This window comes from Neolamprologus multifasciatus, chromosome 1 (genome assembly GCF_963576455.1).
Source record: "Neolamprologus multifasciatus chromosome 1, fNeoMul1.2, whole genome shotgun sequence".
Lineage (NCBI taxonomy): Eukaryota > Metazoa > Chordata > Actinopteri > Cichliformes > Cichlidae > Neolamprologus > Neolamprologus multifasciatus.
The window spans coordinates 9,639,076-9,654,103 of record NC_140439.1 but is presented as its reverse complement, the minus strand read 5'-3'; the positions used below and the strand labels follow the sequence as shown (position 1 = coordinate 9,654,103).

The 15,028-nt window shown below is 40.4% G+C and overlaps 1 protein-coding gene across 19 annotated transcripts in view; it reads left to right on the top strand.

Annotated features, from left to right (window-relative positions):
• Positions 1 to 15,028, top strand: part of madd (MAP-kinase activating death domain) — a 60,751-nt gene that overhangs the window by 14,808 nt on the left and 30,915 nt on the right. For 5 of the 19 annotated variants that reach the window (XM_085154044.1, XM_085154098.1, XM_085154042.1 and 2 more), the window contains 18 exons: positions 216 to 272; positions 993 to 1,165; positions 1,288 to 1,523; positions 1,616 to 1,772; positions 1,904 to 2,007; positions 2,092 to 2,297; positions 2,524 to 2,777; positions 3,019 to 3,158; positions 4,027 to 4,128; positions 4,444 to 4,485; positions 5,811 to 5,870; positions 9,229 to 9,337; positions 9,475 to 9,661; positions 10,472 to 10,622; positions 10,940 to 11,143; positions 12,525 to 12,575; positions 13,882 to 13,985; positions 14,235 to 14,318. In XM_085154044.1, coding sequence (XP_085010170.1) covers positions 216 to 272; positions 993 to 1,165; positions 1,288 to 1,523; positions 1,616 to 1,772; positions 1,904 to 2,007; positions 2,092 to 2,297; positions 2,524 to 2,777; positions 3,019 to 3,158; positions 4,027 to 4,128; positions 4,444 to 4,485; positions 5,811 to 5,870; positions 9,229 to 9,337; positions 9,475 to 9,661; positions 10,472 to 10,622; positions 10,940 to 11,143; positions 12,525 to 12,575; positions 13,882 to 13,985; positions 14,235 to 14,318 — 2,421 coding nt within the window. Of the gene's footprint in view, positions 1 to 215; positions 273 to 992; positions 1,166 to 1,287; positions 1,524 to 1,615; positions 1,773 to 1,903; positions 2,008 to 2,091; positions 2,298 to 2,523; positions 2,778 to 3,018; positions 3,159 to 4,026; positions 4,129 to 4,443; positions 4,486 to 4,865; positions 4,884 to 5,810; positions 5,871 to 9,228; positions 9,338 to 9,474; positions 9,662 to 10,471; positions 10,623 to 10,939; positions 11,144 to 12,524; positions 12,576 to 13,881; positions 13,986 to 14,234; positions 14,319 to 15,028 lie in introns of all 19 variants that reach the window. The other 14 variants (XM_085154104.1, XM_085154054.1, XM_085154143.1 and 11 more) reach the window with 12 other exon arrangements.

Genomic DNA, 15,028 nt, shown 5'->3' with positions numbered 1-15,028 from the left:
ATTTTAGATCTGTTTAAATTACAAATATTATTATTTCCTGTCAGCAAAAAAAATCTAATAAATAGGGAACTGCTGTTGAAAGGAGACAAAGAAAAGAAAAGGGAAAGGGCTACGGTGGTGACCCTTCCGTCATGTGCTGTTCCAGTGTCAGTCACAAAGTTGTCATCCCAGGCCTTCATGTGATTCTCCTCGCATCTCTCTTATCCCCTTCCTAGTGTCTGGTTAGGTTGACCGTGATCACCCAAAAGCAGATCTTCTCCTCTGAGAATAAGGTTACTTATTTCTCCTCCTGTGGAATGTGTCATGCCCCCTGCACGGATATCTTCTCTGTCTCACATTATTTTGCTTGTCACTTCTACTTGTTTCCTATTTTCAAGACCAAAAATGCATAACAGCGTCACAGAATGTTGCAAACCAGTGTTTTGATACACTGCTTAGCTCTGGCTTGAGCATGACTGAATGTGCGTGCATCTAATCTTGGCATCAGTGAGTATTCTCGTAACGAAAACATGATCCTGTATGATGAAGCTGATCACTTTGACAAAGTTAACATTCATCCAGACGCAGCAACTAAATGTTCCATTATGCTAAGCTAAACATTGACTCTTGAGTCTGCAGCAGTCCCCTCCAAGCAAACTTACTCCCTCCTCTGCTCCTCCTACTCCAAAGTGACACACCCACTGCAGGCATCAACATATGGAAACCTCATACTTTAGCTGCTTTAAGTAATGTAATGGGGTGGGACTCTGGTATATAATCTAATATTAGCACAGTGCTAAGCAGCAGAATTGCTACCTATAAGAGCCATTGGTTCTCCAATCAAATCCCCTTTTGTTTCAATTCTGCCTGCCAGTCTGTCCAATTTAAGTAAAGAAATTTATATTCCAACTAAATGTTGATGCCAAATGTGGGTGTGGTCTATTACAATGCAGTGTTTTTGTATTCAGAGCCACTGCTGTGTTTGTAATTAATGTCACCGGTACCTGTTCTAGGCTTTGACCAGCATGAGTTTGAACACCCAGCCAATTCTCAACCTGGAGAAGTTTCAAGAAGGTCAGGAGATGCCCCTGCTCCCACCTGGACGAGATAAAGCTTCGCCATCATCCACCGAATTCAACCCTCTAATTTATGGCAATGATGTCGATTCTGTGGATGTAGCTACCAGGCAAGCATTGAACTGTCAGGGTTTATCAGCATCTGTCTGAGCTTCCGTTAACACGGAAGTCACACTAATCTTATTAAATAAAATTATATAAAAAAATTAATTAAAACTTCTTTGTCTTGCAGGGTGGCCATGGTACGGTTTTTCAACTCTCCAAATGTTCTTCAGGGGTTCCAGATGCACACTCGCACTTTGCGCCTCTTCCCGCGGCCAGTGGTTGCTTTTCAGTCGACGTCTTTTCTTGCATCTCGGCCAAGACGCTCTACCTTTGCAGACAAGCTTTCTCACACCCAGGCCGTAGAGTTCTATGGGGAGTGGGCTCTCAATCCCACAAACCTTGCCTTTCAGAGAATCCATAACAGTAAGACTCATTAAAGATCATAATAGGTTGTCTTTTATGTGAGTATGCATTACAGAATTTGTGTTGAACTCGGTTGAAATATCTCTCTTTAGATGTGTTTGACCCCTCCTTAATTGGAGACAAGCCCAAGTGGTATGCACATCAGCTGCAACCAGTGGTCTACAGAGTATATGATGGAAGCTCCCAACTGGTTGAGGCTATGGCTGGCCCGCTGGAGGATGAAGGCAATGAGTCTGACCCCACAGACAGGTAGGATTAAACCAAGGTCTTTCTGTTTAATCCAGTTCAGTCTACTATCTGGGTTTTTGCTTAATTCTGCCATATACTAGCATATTTTCACTTTGATTGCTGTCGGTTGTGATGAATTCAATTTGTTGCAGCGGCAGTGACAGTGAGGCTTACGACGACTCCAGCTCATCCTATTCCTCACTTGGAGACCTAGTGAGTGAGATGATTCAAGGTGACATCCAGGGAGACACACCAAGTATGTGGTTATCTTGCCCAATGATCCACTTTGACCACATTCATAGCATTTCCTCTGTTGTAATATTTAACTTTTTTGTCTCAGGCTTGGACCCGCCTACCCATGCAGCACTGGGAGATGCTAGTGAGGTTGAGTTTCAAGACTACCATGACTTCAGGGAAGGGCATGGCCCTGAAGGCCCACCCAGTGGGGACGGACCTGCTGAGCCTTCTGATGGACAGCCTCTTCGCTCAAGCTCTAGCACAACTGCAAGCTCAAGCCCCAGCACAATCATCCAGGGGGTCAACCATGTATGTGATCTTTCTAATTCATTTCAAGATTAAATAGACTTGTGTAAACTGGTCCTCTTTAACCTTCTTTTCTTTATTTTTGGATGAACTAAATCTCCTTTTGTTTATATAAGTGTGTACAAACTGTCTTTATCTGTTGAGTGTGCATCTTTTTCAGCATGATAGTTGTGCACATTGACGAACATTTACAGAATTCCCTTCATATGTGTTTTCATGTGTTTTTTAGGAGCAAGGGGAAGTACCTGAAATTGAGGCATCAGCAAGCGCTGCTTTACAGAACCCTGTGCCGGGATTGGCCAATCAGCCGTTCCTCAGACCTGCAGCTGATGCTGGTCTGGTGGAGCAAGCCAACAAAAAGCAAGAGTATGACAACCCATACTTTGAGCCTCAGTATGGCTTCCCCTCAGAGGATGACCCTGATGCAGAAGAGCAAGTGGAATCATACACCCCTCGATTCAACCAGAACCTCAATGTCAACAAGTGTGTTAAGCTTGTTCATCGCTTGAATGAATGCATTATCTTCATTCAAATGGGCTCTCTGACCATGCAATGATCTCTTTCCAAACCTGGCATGTCAGAAGACTCTCTTCATTCACGGTCTTGAATCTTTGGTGGTGTTATGTTATACAGTGTGAATGCTGGAGGGTTACCAGTGGTGTATGCATATTTTCCCCGTGTCAAGGATGCACTGTAATGTCTTTTCACCATTTTATTTCCTTAGGGCACAGCGTCCTTTACGCCCCAGTAGCCTGAGGCTCCCAGGAGAGTCCGATGGGGAGGGAGACTCACGTAACAGTTCACCTAACTCCACCATTTCCAACAACAGCAACGATGGATTTGGAGGACTCATGTCCTTCGCCAGTAAGAACATTTAAATATTATTGTATTGTCGGCTAACCTGAGGCAATATAATGTGATTGATCTGAATATGGAGAAAAAGCAACTGTATGCTAAGATGAAGAACATGTTGCCAGCAGTGGCAGAAAAACCAGATAAGGTTGATGAGATGAGTTGCATTACGAGATTTGTTTCTATATGAAATCTGTTATTATGTGACATACTTTATTTACATATTTGCTTTTGGTTTTACTTTTTAAGTTCAAGTTTCCTAATTTTACCAAAGGTTTGTTTTGAGAGTAAACATGTTTTACCAAACTTAATGATAAGAGTCAGCGATGTTAAACAGAGTTTTTGCAATATAGTCTCAAAATTAAATCATTACATTTCAAGGACATTTTTGATGTTTATGTCAATATAGGGGAAAAAAAACTTCCATTAGCAGCAGCATTATAGTGCAATAATAGTGACAGCATTATATACAGCAGAAGTCAAATGTAAGCGCAAAAGTAGCGTTTGCACCATTTTCCCTGGACCTAAAAATAAAACCTCTTATCCATCACAACCAACACACTGCTTGTGTTGTTGTTGTGCTCAGTAGGGAATGTAAACATATGGTGTCGCTATAGTATTGATATTGAGATATGGCATTTATATATGTCATAAAAAGGTATACCAACATTTTGAAGAAGGTAGGGTAGCCTTTGCTATTTCATCATCATTTCATCTTGTTTTTAAGCCTCCATAGCATTTCACAGCCAAAGACAGTATATTTAATGTGTGTACTGTATATGCATATGATATGGGTCTGCATAAACACAGATATAAACATGTTGGAGGAGGAATTCAAACACAAAGCAGTATTTGATTTTCCTCATCACTCCTTTTACAGGCAATCTCTACAAGAACCACGGCACAAGTTTCAGCTTGTCCAATCTTGCCCTTCCTAATAAGGCAGCAAGGGAGAAATCAACACCGTTCCCCAGTCTAAAAGGTAGGTGGCTAATGTGAACACTTCCAGTTGTTCAGTATACTTATCTGTTCAGCGTGGTTTCAGCGGTGATTAAAAAAAATTATAATATATTTTGTGGGGATATGAAAAAACTAAAATAGGAATCGTGGGAAAAATAATGATTTTGATACATTTTTTGTTCATCACTGGCTTCATTTACTCAATTATACACTTTTGGATGCTTTAAATTACATGCTATTCTAATTCAATTTAAGTTTATTTTATATTATTGACTGATTAATTTACTTTCCTTCTCTGCCTTTCTTTTCTTTTTCTAATTCATTTTGGGGTAAAAAGAATATTTTAATTTTGATATTGAGGAGGAAGTGGAGCAAGCAGGTTTGTAGAATTGCTTTTTTTGTAGCCTGACTTTCCTCCTTTTGGATTGGCAAACATATATGGCACTATTTAAAGGAGAATATTGAGGATGTATGAAATAAATAGATTTCTCTTGAGTCAGAAAATCCACTCAGAAACAGAGTTCACATTATTTTCATGGGCTTGTGTAGGTTGTTTTTGCAGAGATGAGCAAATTCAAAATCTATAATGAATTCTGTTTATGCTGGATTTTCGCTTTAGCTGAGAGAAAAACAAAACAATATAAAAAAAGAAAACAGGTAAAGCATGATAAACTAACTCAATAGCTCCACACCATGTGGAATAGCTGCCATAGAAAATGTTCTGTTCCTTTGATTTTGATGTGTTTTGTCTTTGTCCAGATTCCCCTGAAAGCCCGGGTATGTTATGTCTGGTGTGATAGTTTGTAACCTCTTGAATAGGCATTTCTTTAACCTTGAAGTGACCTCTGCTTATCTTTATACCTCTTTTTCTTAGACTAAGACACACCTATAACACCACAGATCTAAACCCCTACCTTCCCCTTTGTTTCTTTGCCATCCCCCTTTGTGTGCCTGTTGGGAGTCTTCTTGATGCACTGTGACGCACACATTTACAGTCAAAAGATTTTTGACTACAATCTGTTATTGGTGTGGCATCTGCTCATCATTACCACTAGAGGAAAAATGTCAAGTCCTTATATATAATGGAGTAACATTTAAGTCTTTGAATGATCTGTTTATCTCCCACTGGCCGCTTGTCTCTTAACCTATTGTGTTGTTTGCTTGTTTGGTGGCGTTTTCTTTTTGATTTAATGAACTATTTAACAAATATGATTTTAGATTTGAGTATTTTACTGCTTTCTATTTTGGTTTGTTTTTAAGTCTTGAAACAAGATAATCACTTAGTGATAAATTCCTTCATGCACATGTTCATAAAGAAGGGACTCGGTCCATTGCACTAGATTTACACTGTCTATGTTGAACTGTTCAGCATTATTCATGTGGTTCAGGCTACTGATGTGTGCACAACAAAGTATGAGCAATACTCGGCTCTTACTTGGGTTGTAAATGTTGAACATCTTGCTGGCATTGTTCATTTTATCCAACATTTTCAGGGTCAACACCATCATCAGTACATACTGTGTATTTCTCTTTTCTGTCTACCCCCTTTTTTTTTTCTTCAATATTTTTTTTCTATTGTTTGACGCCATGTTGAGTGTGCATGTGTGTTGTATTATGGGTTGATGTTCAGACTGGTTGTGTCTGGGCCGGTGTCCCTCTCTCTGTCCACCTTTTCGCGGCACTAATTCTGGGTTTTGTGTGCAGTATTTGGGCTAAATTCTCTAATGGAGATAATTACAGAGGCTGGCCCGGGGAGCGGAGAAGGTGGGTTCTGCCCTTTTATCGCGTGAGCTGCATGCTTCTCCAAGCCAGTCAATTACATCTCCCAGCATTCCTTGTGTCTCTCTCCATTTCAGTCACTGTGTTTGTCATTAAAGGTCCAGTGTTGTCTTATCGCACTGCCATTCATAGTGACTGTTCTTTCTCAGACTAACTGTTCACTCCACAGTACCTCATCTATTTCACTAGCAATATCACAAAATGTTAAAACAAATGAGGATATTTTCAGCAATCACAGGGAAATATGTTATAAAACTATTAAGCCCAGAGAAGCAAATGAAACACAAGACTGATAAAAGGATGTAAGAAATACATCACATGTGTAGGTTGTTTTACACCTCAGCTGTAGCATGCTTCCTGAATATGGCTACTGGACCTTTGACCATAGCTCTGGGAACAACAGTAGTATTATACAAGAGCACATTACAGGACTTGAGACTGTTGCATGCTGAAGCAAATGTCCATAGTCACATTAGTCTCCTACCTCATATTTGGGTCAGTTTTAGGGGCCACGTTCTCAAATAGCTCTGCTTTGTAAGCAGCGGCGTGGAGGAAACATTGTTTTTTGCCATGCTGGTGGCCTGGGACAATTTCTTAATTTTTTAAATTGATCTGGTGGTTTCTGTTACTACATTGGGCCAAGGCATAGTCGGCCCGGATGGAACTCCATCCTCTGTTGGCATGCTGGCTGTGGGCAGGTAAAGCGGAATTTATTGTCCAGCAGGGTTGGCATGTTTGCCGTCTGCTGGCTGTCAAAGGATGGCCCGTCTGCCTACAGAGATCTCATCAGAGGGAGGCAAAAGTGGCCTCCCTCTGATGAGAGGCAAAGTGCAGAGCATATCGTACAAATGGTCTGTGGCCACTCTGTCAGACAGACCAACAATAGAACAAACCAAAGTACAGTACTGACAAAGAGGACAGCATGTGTTAGCTGGCATACTAAACTGTACAAAGAAACTACCTTACTGCATAGCTAAATGGTGGGATGTCCCAGCCTACGGTGAAGACTCATGCTCAGGGTGAGGTGAAGCAAAAAGGCAGTTAGTGCTTGGTGATGGAGAAGTTGGCTAAGCACACCTGCCTATGGATGGATAAGCTGGCTACCCTATAAAACATATCGAAACAAGAAGAGGTGTTTGAATAATGACTGTGCAGTAGAGCTCTATGCAGGGTGTACTTTGCAGTCACCAACCAATCAGGATATGTGTAGTGAGAAAAGCTTCCCAAGAATAGACAGGGAGGTGCATCGCAGGGGGAGACACTGAAACGAATGCTAGGAATGAGAACCCACTGATTCCTTTGATAATGGTGGGGCAACCAACTCTGTCACCTGATCCACAAATAATATCTTAACTATAAATCATATCTTAAAATTATACCAGTTATATTTTTACAGATTTATTTCATTTGTATCATGATGAATCAGTGTTTCTGATTTATTGACAGAATTTGTTATTCCACCTGGCTCAGTCAGTGCAAAAATCTGACCGATGATTGTACCTGGACCTGCTTTTACAGTTGTATATTATTTCCAGGCTTCAGACTGGTATTCAGATTGATCTCACTTCCAGTTTTGTTTTGTTTGTTGTTTTTACTCAGGTCTTCTGAGCATTTTACCCCTGTTTTCTAGCTTCTTTAACAAGCCACAAACAAAAAATTATGAAAGCTTCTCTATCCGGAGACTCAACTGAGTTTCCAACAAGCTTCTTTTCATGTGGCCTCAGACTTATCTGTTCATATTCACAGTGGACAGAGTCCATACGCAGTCTCCACCCTCTTCTTGCTGCAACATTCATCATACTTGAAAATTCCCTGTGTTTCAAGTGCTGCTTCAGCTGCCATCTCTTCCACAATAAATCATAAAGAAAACCGAAAGAACAGCTATGAGTTATTGGTTTTCAGACTAAAGCATGCTGAAAAATTCTTCTTGTGCAGTTGCAGCATTGATCTCCAATAAAACTTCAACAACAGAAATAAACAATAGATCCCCACTGCCATATGGAAGTGGAAGTAAACCAGCTTGTGATGAAAGAAAAAAAGATTTCCATCCTCTTCTTTTAGGGGGATGCTCCTCACCCAGCCCAGTCTTAAAAACTGCTGAAGCTTGATGCGCTCCAGTGTGTTATGTTTGTATGTGTGGTTATAATGGACAGCATCCTTTCATATTGTTGGTTATTGCTGCCACAGCATGACTGGCCATTTTACTTGCAGATGAGTCACAGCAGAGTTTCTGTGTCTGAACCAGCATGCTCTGTGAGCAAATGAAAGGAACCTTTGACCAATTTTAGAACTGGGCCACCAGACTGAACACAATGTCAGGCTTCCTCCACTTATGCCTATTTTTTGTTATTTCTATGTTACATTTATAGTGAAAAAGCTCCATTTAATGCTTTTTTTTTTTTTTTTTTTGGTCAGTGTTGTTGAGAATGCACCTGTTGTGTTTGAATAATTTTTACTGGAATTGTTAACTGACATAACCAAACAGGTGTGTCGCACATTAGTATTTAGCATAAACGCCGGCACATACAGGGTGAGTCGTAGAAGGAGCGGGTGCTATTAGGAAAGGCTGTTTGAAATGTGTAGTTTGAGTCAACACGGTGTAGCTGGAATAGAAAAACAACAATAAAATATCAGATCAGTGGAAGTTATTTTGTCTTAAACGGCTGAATGTGTAACAGCGTTTAGATTTCTTACACACAGTTAGGTAAAGGTTTAAAAATGGATGGAAATTGCAATACTTGGACTTGAATCATTTTTTTTTGATCATTTTATACTACAATGATAAAATGATTTCCACAGCCCTAACATCTACTGCATTGTGGTATCCATCCACTCACGTCTTTATTTTCCTTCATGCATGTTATCACTGATGTAGTTTTGCTACACACTGTCCTCCCACTGACCTCAAATCACTATTCTGCTAATGTGTGATGCCACCACCAAGAGCACCATTAGGACTCCTGCGTGTGTTTGTGTGTAGAGAGCAAGAGAAGAAGAGTGTCTGCACCATGTCCCTGTTTGATTTGTCCTTCACTTCTCCTGTTGTAATAATAGACTCTAGCAACGCCAGTAATTTGTGTGTTCAGCAGTAGATAACCTTCAGTGTTTGTCCTCTTCACAAAGTGATGTAAACTGCTTTCTTTCCTATCTGATGTTGAATCTTATAAAAATCTGATTTGAAAGCTGTCTCCCCCTCCCCCCGGATTACAATTCCTGGTTAGCAAGTGCCTCTGTGTGAGTCTAATCCAGTGCTCCTCTGTGTAGCGAGCTAGTAGTTTGTAGTTTATGTGTGTTATTGTTTTGTGATGTTTTAGAAACATAATTGTCGCGGTTGTTCTTCCAGGCGCACGCGCACCTCGAGCACTTGTTGACCAGAAGTCTTCAGTGATCAAACACAGTCCGACTGTGAAAAGAGAATCGCCCTCTCCTCAGGGCCGGGTAAACAACACGAGGTAGTAAACGATTTTAGATTAAAAGTATTTCTTAATTCTTTTGTATTTGTTAAGCTAAAGGCTTTAGATTGGATGCATTTAAATTGTTGTGTAATTGCTGTGTTTAGTGTGACTGAACCTGTGTTATGTCCATTCAGTGAGAACCAGCAGTTCCTTAAGGAAGTAGTGCAGAGTGTTCTGGATGGTCAGGGAGTGGGCTGGCTCAATATGAAAAAGGTGCGCCGCCTGTTGGAGAACGAGCAGCTTCGTGTGTTTGTGCTGAGTAAGCTGAACAGAGCCGTCCAGTCGGAGGAAGACGCCAGGCAGGAGATCATTCGGGATGTGGTGAGATCTTTGTTCTTATTCATTACTCCATGGCAGCGCTTGCCTGTACCAGGAGTATTTTTAAACCTGGGCTATATTTTCTCATTTTGTTTAGTCTTTAATTAATCTGGTCAAAAACATTTGGAATTGGTCCAGTGTTGAGCCAGAACAATATAGAAGGAAGTTCTGAAACAGTATTCTAAGGCTCTGCTGTGTTTGATATCAACCTGCCAGGCTTTTGCATATACAGATGCAACAAAATAGGCTAATCACAGTTCCACCACTCTGCAGCATGTTAAAGCACTTATCTGTTAAAAGTGCTTGGCTGTAGGTTTTCTTCTCCTTTTTCACTAGCAGTCGTTATTTCGTTTGAAACATAATCACTGCAAAAAGTAACAAAAGAACAGCTTTTCAGTAAGAGTCCTAGACCCCCATAATGTATACATACATTATGGTATCCTTTCTGCCCTCTCCACCCATCCCTGGTTGGTACTCTTTGAGTTTGTCACACTGTTGGCTTCCTGCAGCTGCTTCCATCACACAAGATTTTCGAGAGCAACTTATCCTGCATGTTTTTATGGTGTATAAACACTTAGAAGAACAGTGAACTTCAAGGGTTTTTTAAATTTTCAGAATATAACTATTGGAATAATAATTCCATGAGATTATATATTATATATGAAGTGTTTCAATCTGGGACTTGTTCAAAGTATTGTTTGCCTTGTTTAAGGTTTTGAAATGATAGTCTTTGACGATGGAAGCTTGTAGTGTTGTTTGTATTTTTCTATTGAGTTTTTCAGTAGAAACCATGTTACTGTGTTTTGTTTCCAGGAGGTGAACAGGAAGGTGTACAAAGGCATGTTGGACATCTTGAAGTGCACCGTTTCCAGTCTGGAGCACTCCTACACTAATGCAGGCCTCGGGGGAATGGCCAGTGTATTCAGCCTGCTGGAAATAGCACGTACACATTATCAAACCAAAGGTATGTCTCATGCTTTTAACATGGAAGAGTGGAAATGAGTGAGTTAGAGGATTTTTATTTTATTTTTTTAAACTTTTCTCAGGTTTTATAAGATTCTTTGTGCTGAGGAGTGTAACGGCAGCGAGCCTGTGCTACTAACACTTGTCCATCTTTGCACTGTTTATATTAAGCTTTGTGTTGCATGTTAGACTTCGAAGCACTAAAAGTGTGATTTTTCTTACTTTTAATCGATTCCCAGTTTAACCCACCGCTTATTTTGTTTTTCTGTAATTTTGATGACCTCTGTTTTTGGCCCCTTAATTTCCGTAACTCGGTAGACCCAGAAAAGCGCAAGCGAAGCCCCACAGACAGTGCTGGCAGCCCAGGGAGTAAAGAGAGTCCTTCTGGTCGTATGGAGACTGCCAGACCTCAGGGCCTTCTGAATATTCCCCACCTGCAGCTGCCACACCACACAACGGGCAAAGGAGCCCGCCATTTTGATACCCGGAGTCTGAATGAGGAGAACTTTATTGCCTCGATTGGTGTGTACACCACTCCAGCCCGGTTGCATGTGCACTGTAAAATTCCCCTCCCCCTACAAGCTCATCACCCTTAATACCAGTCTCCCTCCCCTCCTCCAGCCGTCTCAAAGAAAGATCCCCTCACTTGTCCCAGACTCAGATTCTTGCAGGGCAATAATATTCCACACATTTTGACTAAAAATAATCGCAAGAGTGGGCAGCCAAACGAAAAAAACAAAACAACAATAATAACAATAATGTCCTGCTCTGAATTTTGATTTTCAAAATTCAAATTCAGAATGAGGCCTTGGTTGCAGACATGATGAAAGCCTTGCAAAGTGTCTGGAATATATCCCTGTCTTTCAGCCTGGACTGCGTGTGCTTGTCTCCCTTCCCTTAAACATCTGTGCCCCTGTTTGCCTCCTTCCCAGAGTTCTGTCGTTAGCCTCTCGGCACCTTGAATGCATGTCATTGTTTTGGTCTTCCAATACGTAAATCTGCAGTAGTGGATGAGGGAAACCAGAGGTATGCGCATCAGTAGTCGAGACTGCCCTCACTGCAGGTTTTCTGCAAGGCGTGCTGTAGAAAATAGCAGCTCCCTTTGCTCTCAGCATGGAGGGTGGAAGAATCACTCCCCAGTAAACAGTCCCAGTAAGAATGCAAACGTCACCTAAGAAGCTTTTCTATTGGTCCAGATGGAAGTAACTGGAAAAATCTTTAATAATCTCTTCAGGATTTCAATTTCCAAAAGTTATTCTGGGTCTGTATACAGGGGACTTTCTCAGCTAAACCACCCTGACGCCTCTCCTACCCATACCCCCTTCTTTTCTTGTTAGAAGCTGCACCTTCAATTCTACAGAAAGCTGTGAGACTTGCATCCTTCTTCTGCTTCTGCAACTGCTCCATTTCACATGCTGGCTAATCGGCCTCTCAACCTCATCCCATGCTCTTTTCCAAATCAACCATCTCTCTCACTCTTTCTATCTCCTGATCTCTCTCTCTTGCTGTCTTACTTGTGCTCTGGAGAGCCAGACAAATGCAATAAATGCAAATCAGTGGCCTGTAATTGGAGCAAAAGCTCATTCTGACGTCACTGTGTGGCTCTCCAGGACTTTGTGCCAGGAACTACGGGTGTGTTGTAATGTTCCCTTAGTAGCTGTTACACATGATGGATTCAATGTAAAAAAAATAACAGTTCTTTTTCTATTTTTTAAAATGTTCCAGATTAAAGCAGAGCTACATGCAAACATTACAAAATACCTCCCGTCAATATTGACAGATTCTCAATGCTTACTTTGTTTTGCTTTTGATTTTAATGCTCATCCACCATACATGCCTTTTCAACCAGCTCTCTGACTCTCTCTCTGTCTTTCTCTCCTTGCTTGCAATGCATCTTGGGTAGAATTGTGGAGCAAGCACCAGGATAAGCAAAAAGCTATGGAAAAACAACAGAGTAAGAGACTTTTCACACACCAAAAAAAAGGATTAGGGTGTTCAGCTGCTGACCTTTTTTTCCTGCCGTCTTCTGTCTACCTTTTCAAACTTACCAGGATCTTTTATACATGAATAAATAAAAAAGAAATGAAGGAGAATAACCCAAGAAATATAGTTACACAGGTCTTGCTTTTACTCTTACAAATAAAATGTGTATCAGGCTGTTTTGTTTTTTTTTCCCTATAAAATAATTAAGGCTAAAGCATTTTACACAAATACAATACTTTTAGGGAAAAGAAAGCCTTTTATTTTCAAAAATGCCATGCTGTGTTTAATAGAGACTGTTTCCAAAATCTTGTGGAACTTAATTGACATTTAAAAAAAATGGGAATTTCATTTTAGTTACTGGCTTTAGCTCCAGCAATATGTCATTTTGTTTTACCAGTGTGTTTCTTTTTCCTTGCAAACATGCATTATGATGAACAGATATGAATACCTGCTGCCCTGTCCTCCTCTTTTAACTGTATTCTTTCCAGTTTCAAGTGGCTTGCTGTAAACTGTGTGTTTGCAGCCTATATTTCACAGGTACACTTAAAAGCCTTATGAAATGTTAGAAAAGTTAAATGTCACAAAATCCCGGGGGGGGAGGGGAATGAAAAAGGAACAAGGAAGGGTCAGGATGTACTTGTCACCATCTGCACCTGCGGAGGTGACGGAACAAATTGCAAATCACACTTGAAACAGAAAATGTCTCCTTTACCGTCCATCAGTTTGTCTGCATGCCTAACTGCCTGTGTCTGTTTTTGGTGTAACTTGGGCCACATTTGCAGCATTGACTGAGACGTAATGTCACACGCTCTGGCAGTTTTGTTTTCATTTGTAACTTTTTCCCAATTTTACTGCACTCTGCTTGCCCCTTCTGTCTTTTCTCTGTCTGGTCTTGAACAACTTAAGCTGTTTTTTTTTTTTCATTATAACACCAGTATTTTATATGGAAAGATAAAAATAAAGTAATTAGAACTTTTTTTTTTTTTTTTTTTAAGATTCAGGAATTATTAATTTTTCTTCTTACAGTATTTTTCAGCTAGAGTGAGGTTATGGCACCAAGTCTTTGATACCAAACTTTGATAAGCTAGTGTTATACTGTATGCTTTGCTGTGCACAAGTGCAATGCAGTGTTTAAATTGAGGCTTTGGCACTTCAGATGGATGTAGCGTCAGTGTCGCTGTGCTGTGCTGGCTTTGAGTGAGGCGGCTCTGAATAAGGTAAGAAGGCAGCGTAGTTGTCTTCATGAAAATGTGCTTATAATCATGCCTATTTTGCAGGGTCAGAAGGAGCAAAGCAGCAGCGCCCCCAGGTGACAGATGCAGAGGAGAAGAAGTCCCAAATCAGTGCTGATAGTGGCCTGAGTGTAACATCTGGATCTCAGGTTTGTATATGCAGCACTGTGCGAAAACCTGTGTGAAGCAGAGAGAAGATTAAACTAGGTTTAAAAAATAAAAGCTTAATCGTTCAATCTAATTCCCCAGTCTTTGTATATGTTTTTGCCAGAGCCTGTAATTCTTGTAGTATTCAAGTTTTGATGTTGCTCCTTAAATGTCATAAAACTGCTTCCCTTAAAAATACTAATAATAATATAAAAATACCACTGTATTGTTTTTTTTCTTTTGGGTTACAGAAGAGTGACACTGAATCTGTAGCAAGCTCAGAGCCACCGATCCTGACAAGGAGCACCAGCCAGGAGTCAGAGGCCAGCACAGTGGTAGGGCATGGCCAACTCAGATATTAGTCACTAAATTTCTGTTTATTCCACCTACAAAGTAATTAAAAAAAAAAAAAGAAGCAAGAAATGTGGGTGGTATGTGTTAGCATATTGTTAGCTGTAATCAAACAAACCAGTCCTCTGAGAGCTGTGACCTTGCTGTTGCTAGGTTATAGATTTAGTGAAGACTGAAAATGCCAAATGTCCTTAGATGATGAGTTTTCAGCCTCACCATGAACAAAAGTAATTATATAAAAATGCAGATGTCATTCTCAAAGAGTGCAACCATTTAAAAACATGTAGTCATCATACAGTGATGTTAAGAAGAATAAAAATGGGCACCTCACAGTCACTGAATACCATCGAGTCAAATCTGAGGCTATTGGTTCTCCAGCTAAAGCTTGTAGGGCAGTAGGACAATGATCCCAAGCACAGCAGTGAATCTATAGCGGCTGAAAAAGAAAAGAATTAAGATGTTGCAATGGACCAGTTGAAGCCCAGACCTCACTATGATTGAAATGATGTGGTTGGTCTTTATCAGAGCTGTGCATCGGAGAAATGCACATAAACCTCAATGAACAGAAACAGCAGTATCAGAGTAAAGAAGTGTGTTGTGGCCAAAATTCTTCCACAATGTGAGAGGTTGATAAAAGTACACAGAAAAAAACATAATTTCAAGGTATATCTGATTAAGGTGGTTTTTAAAACTG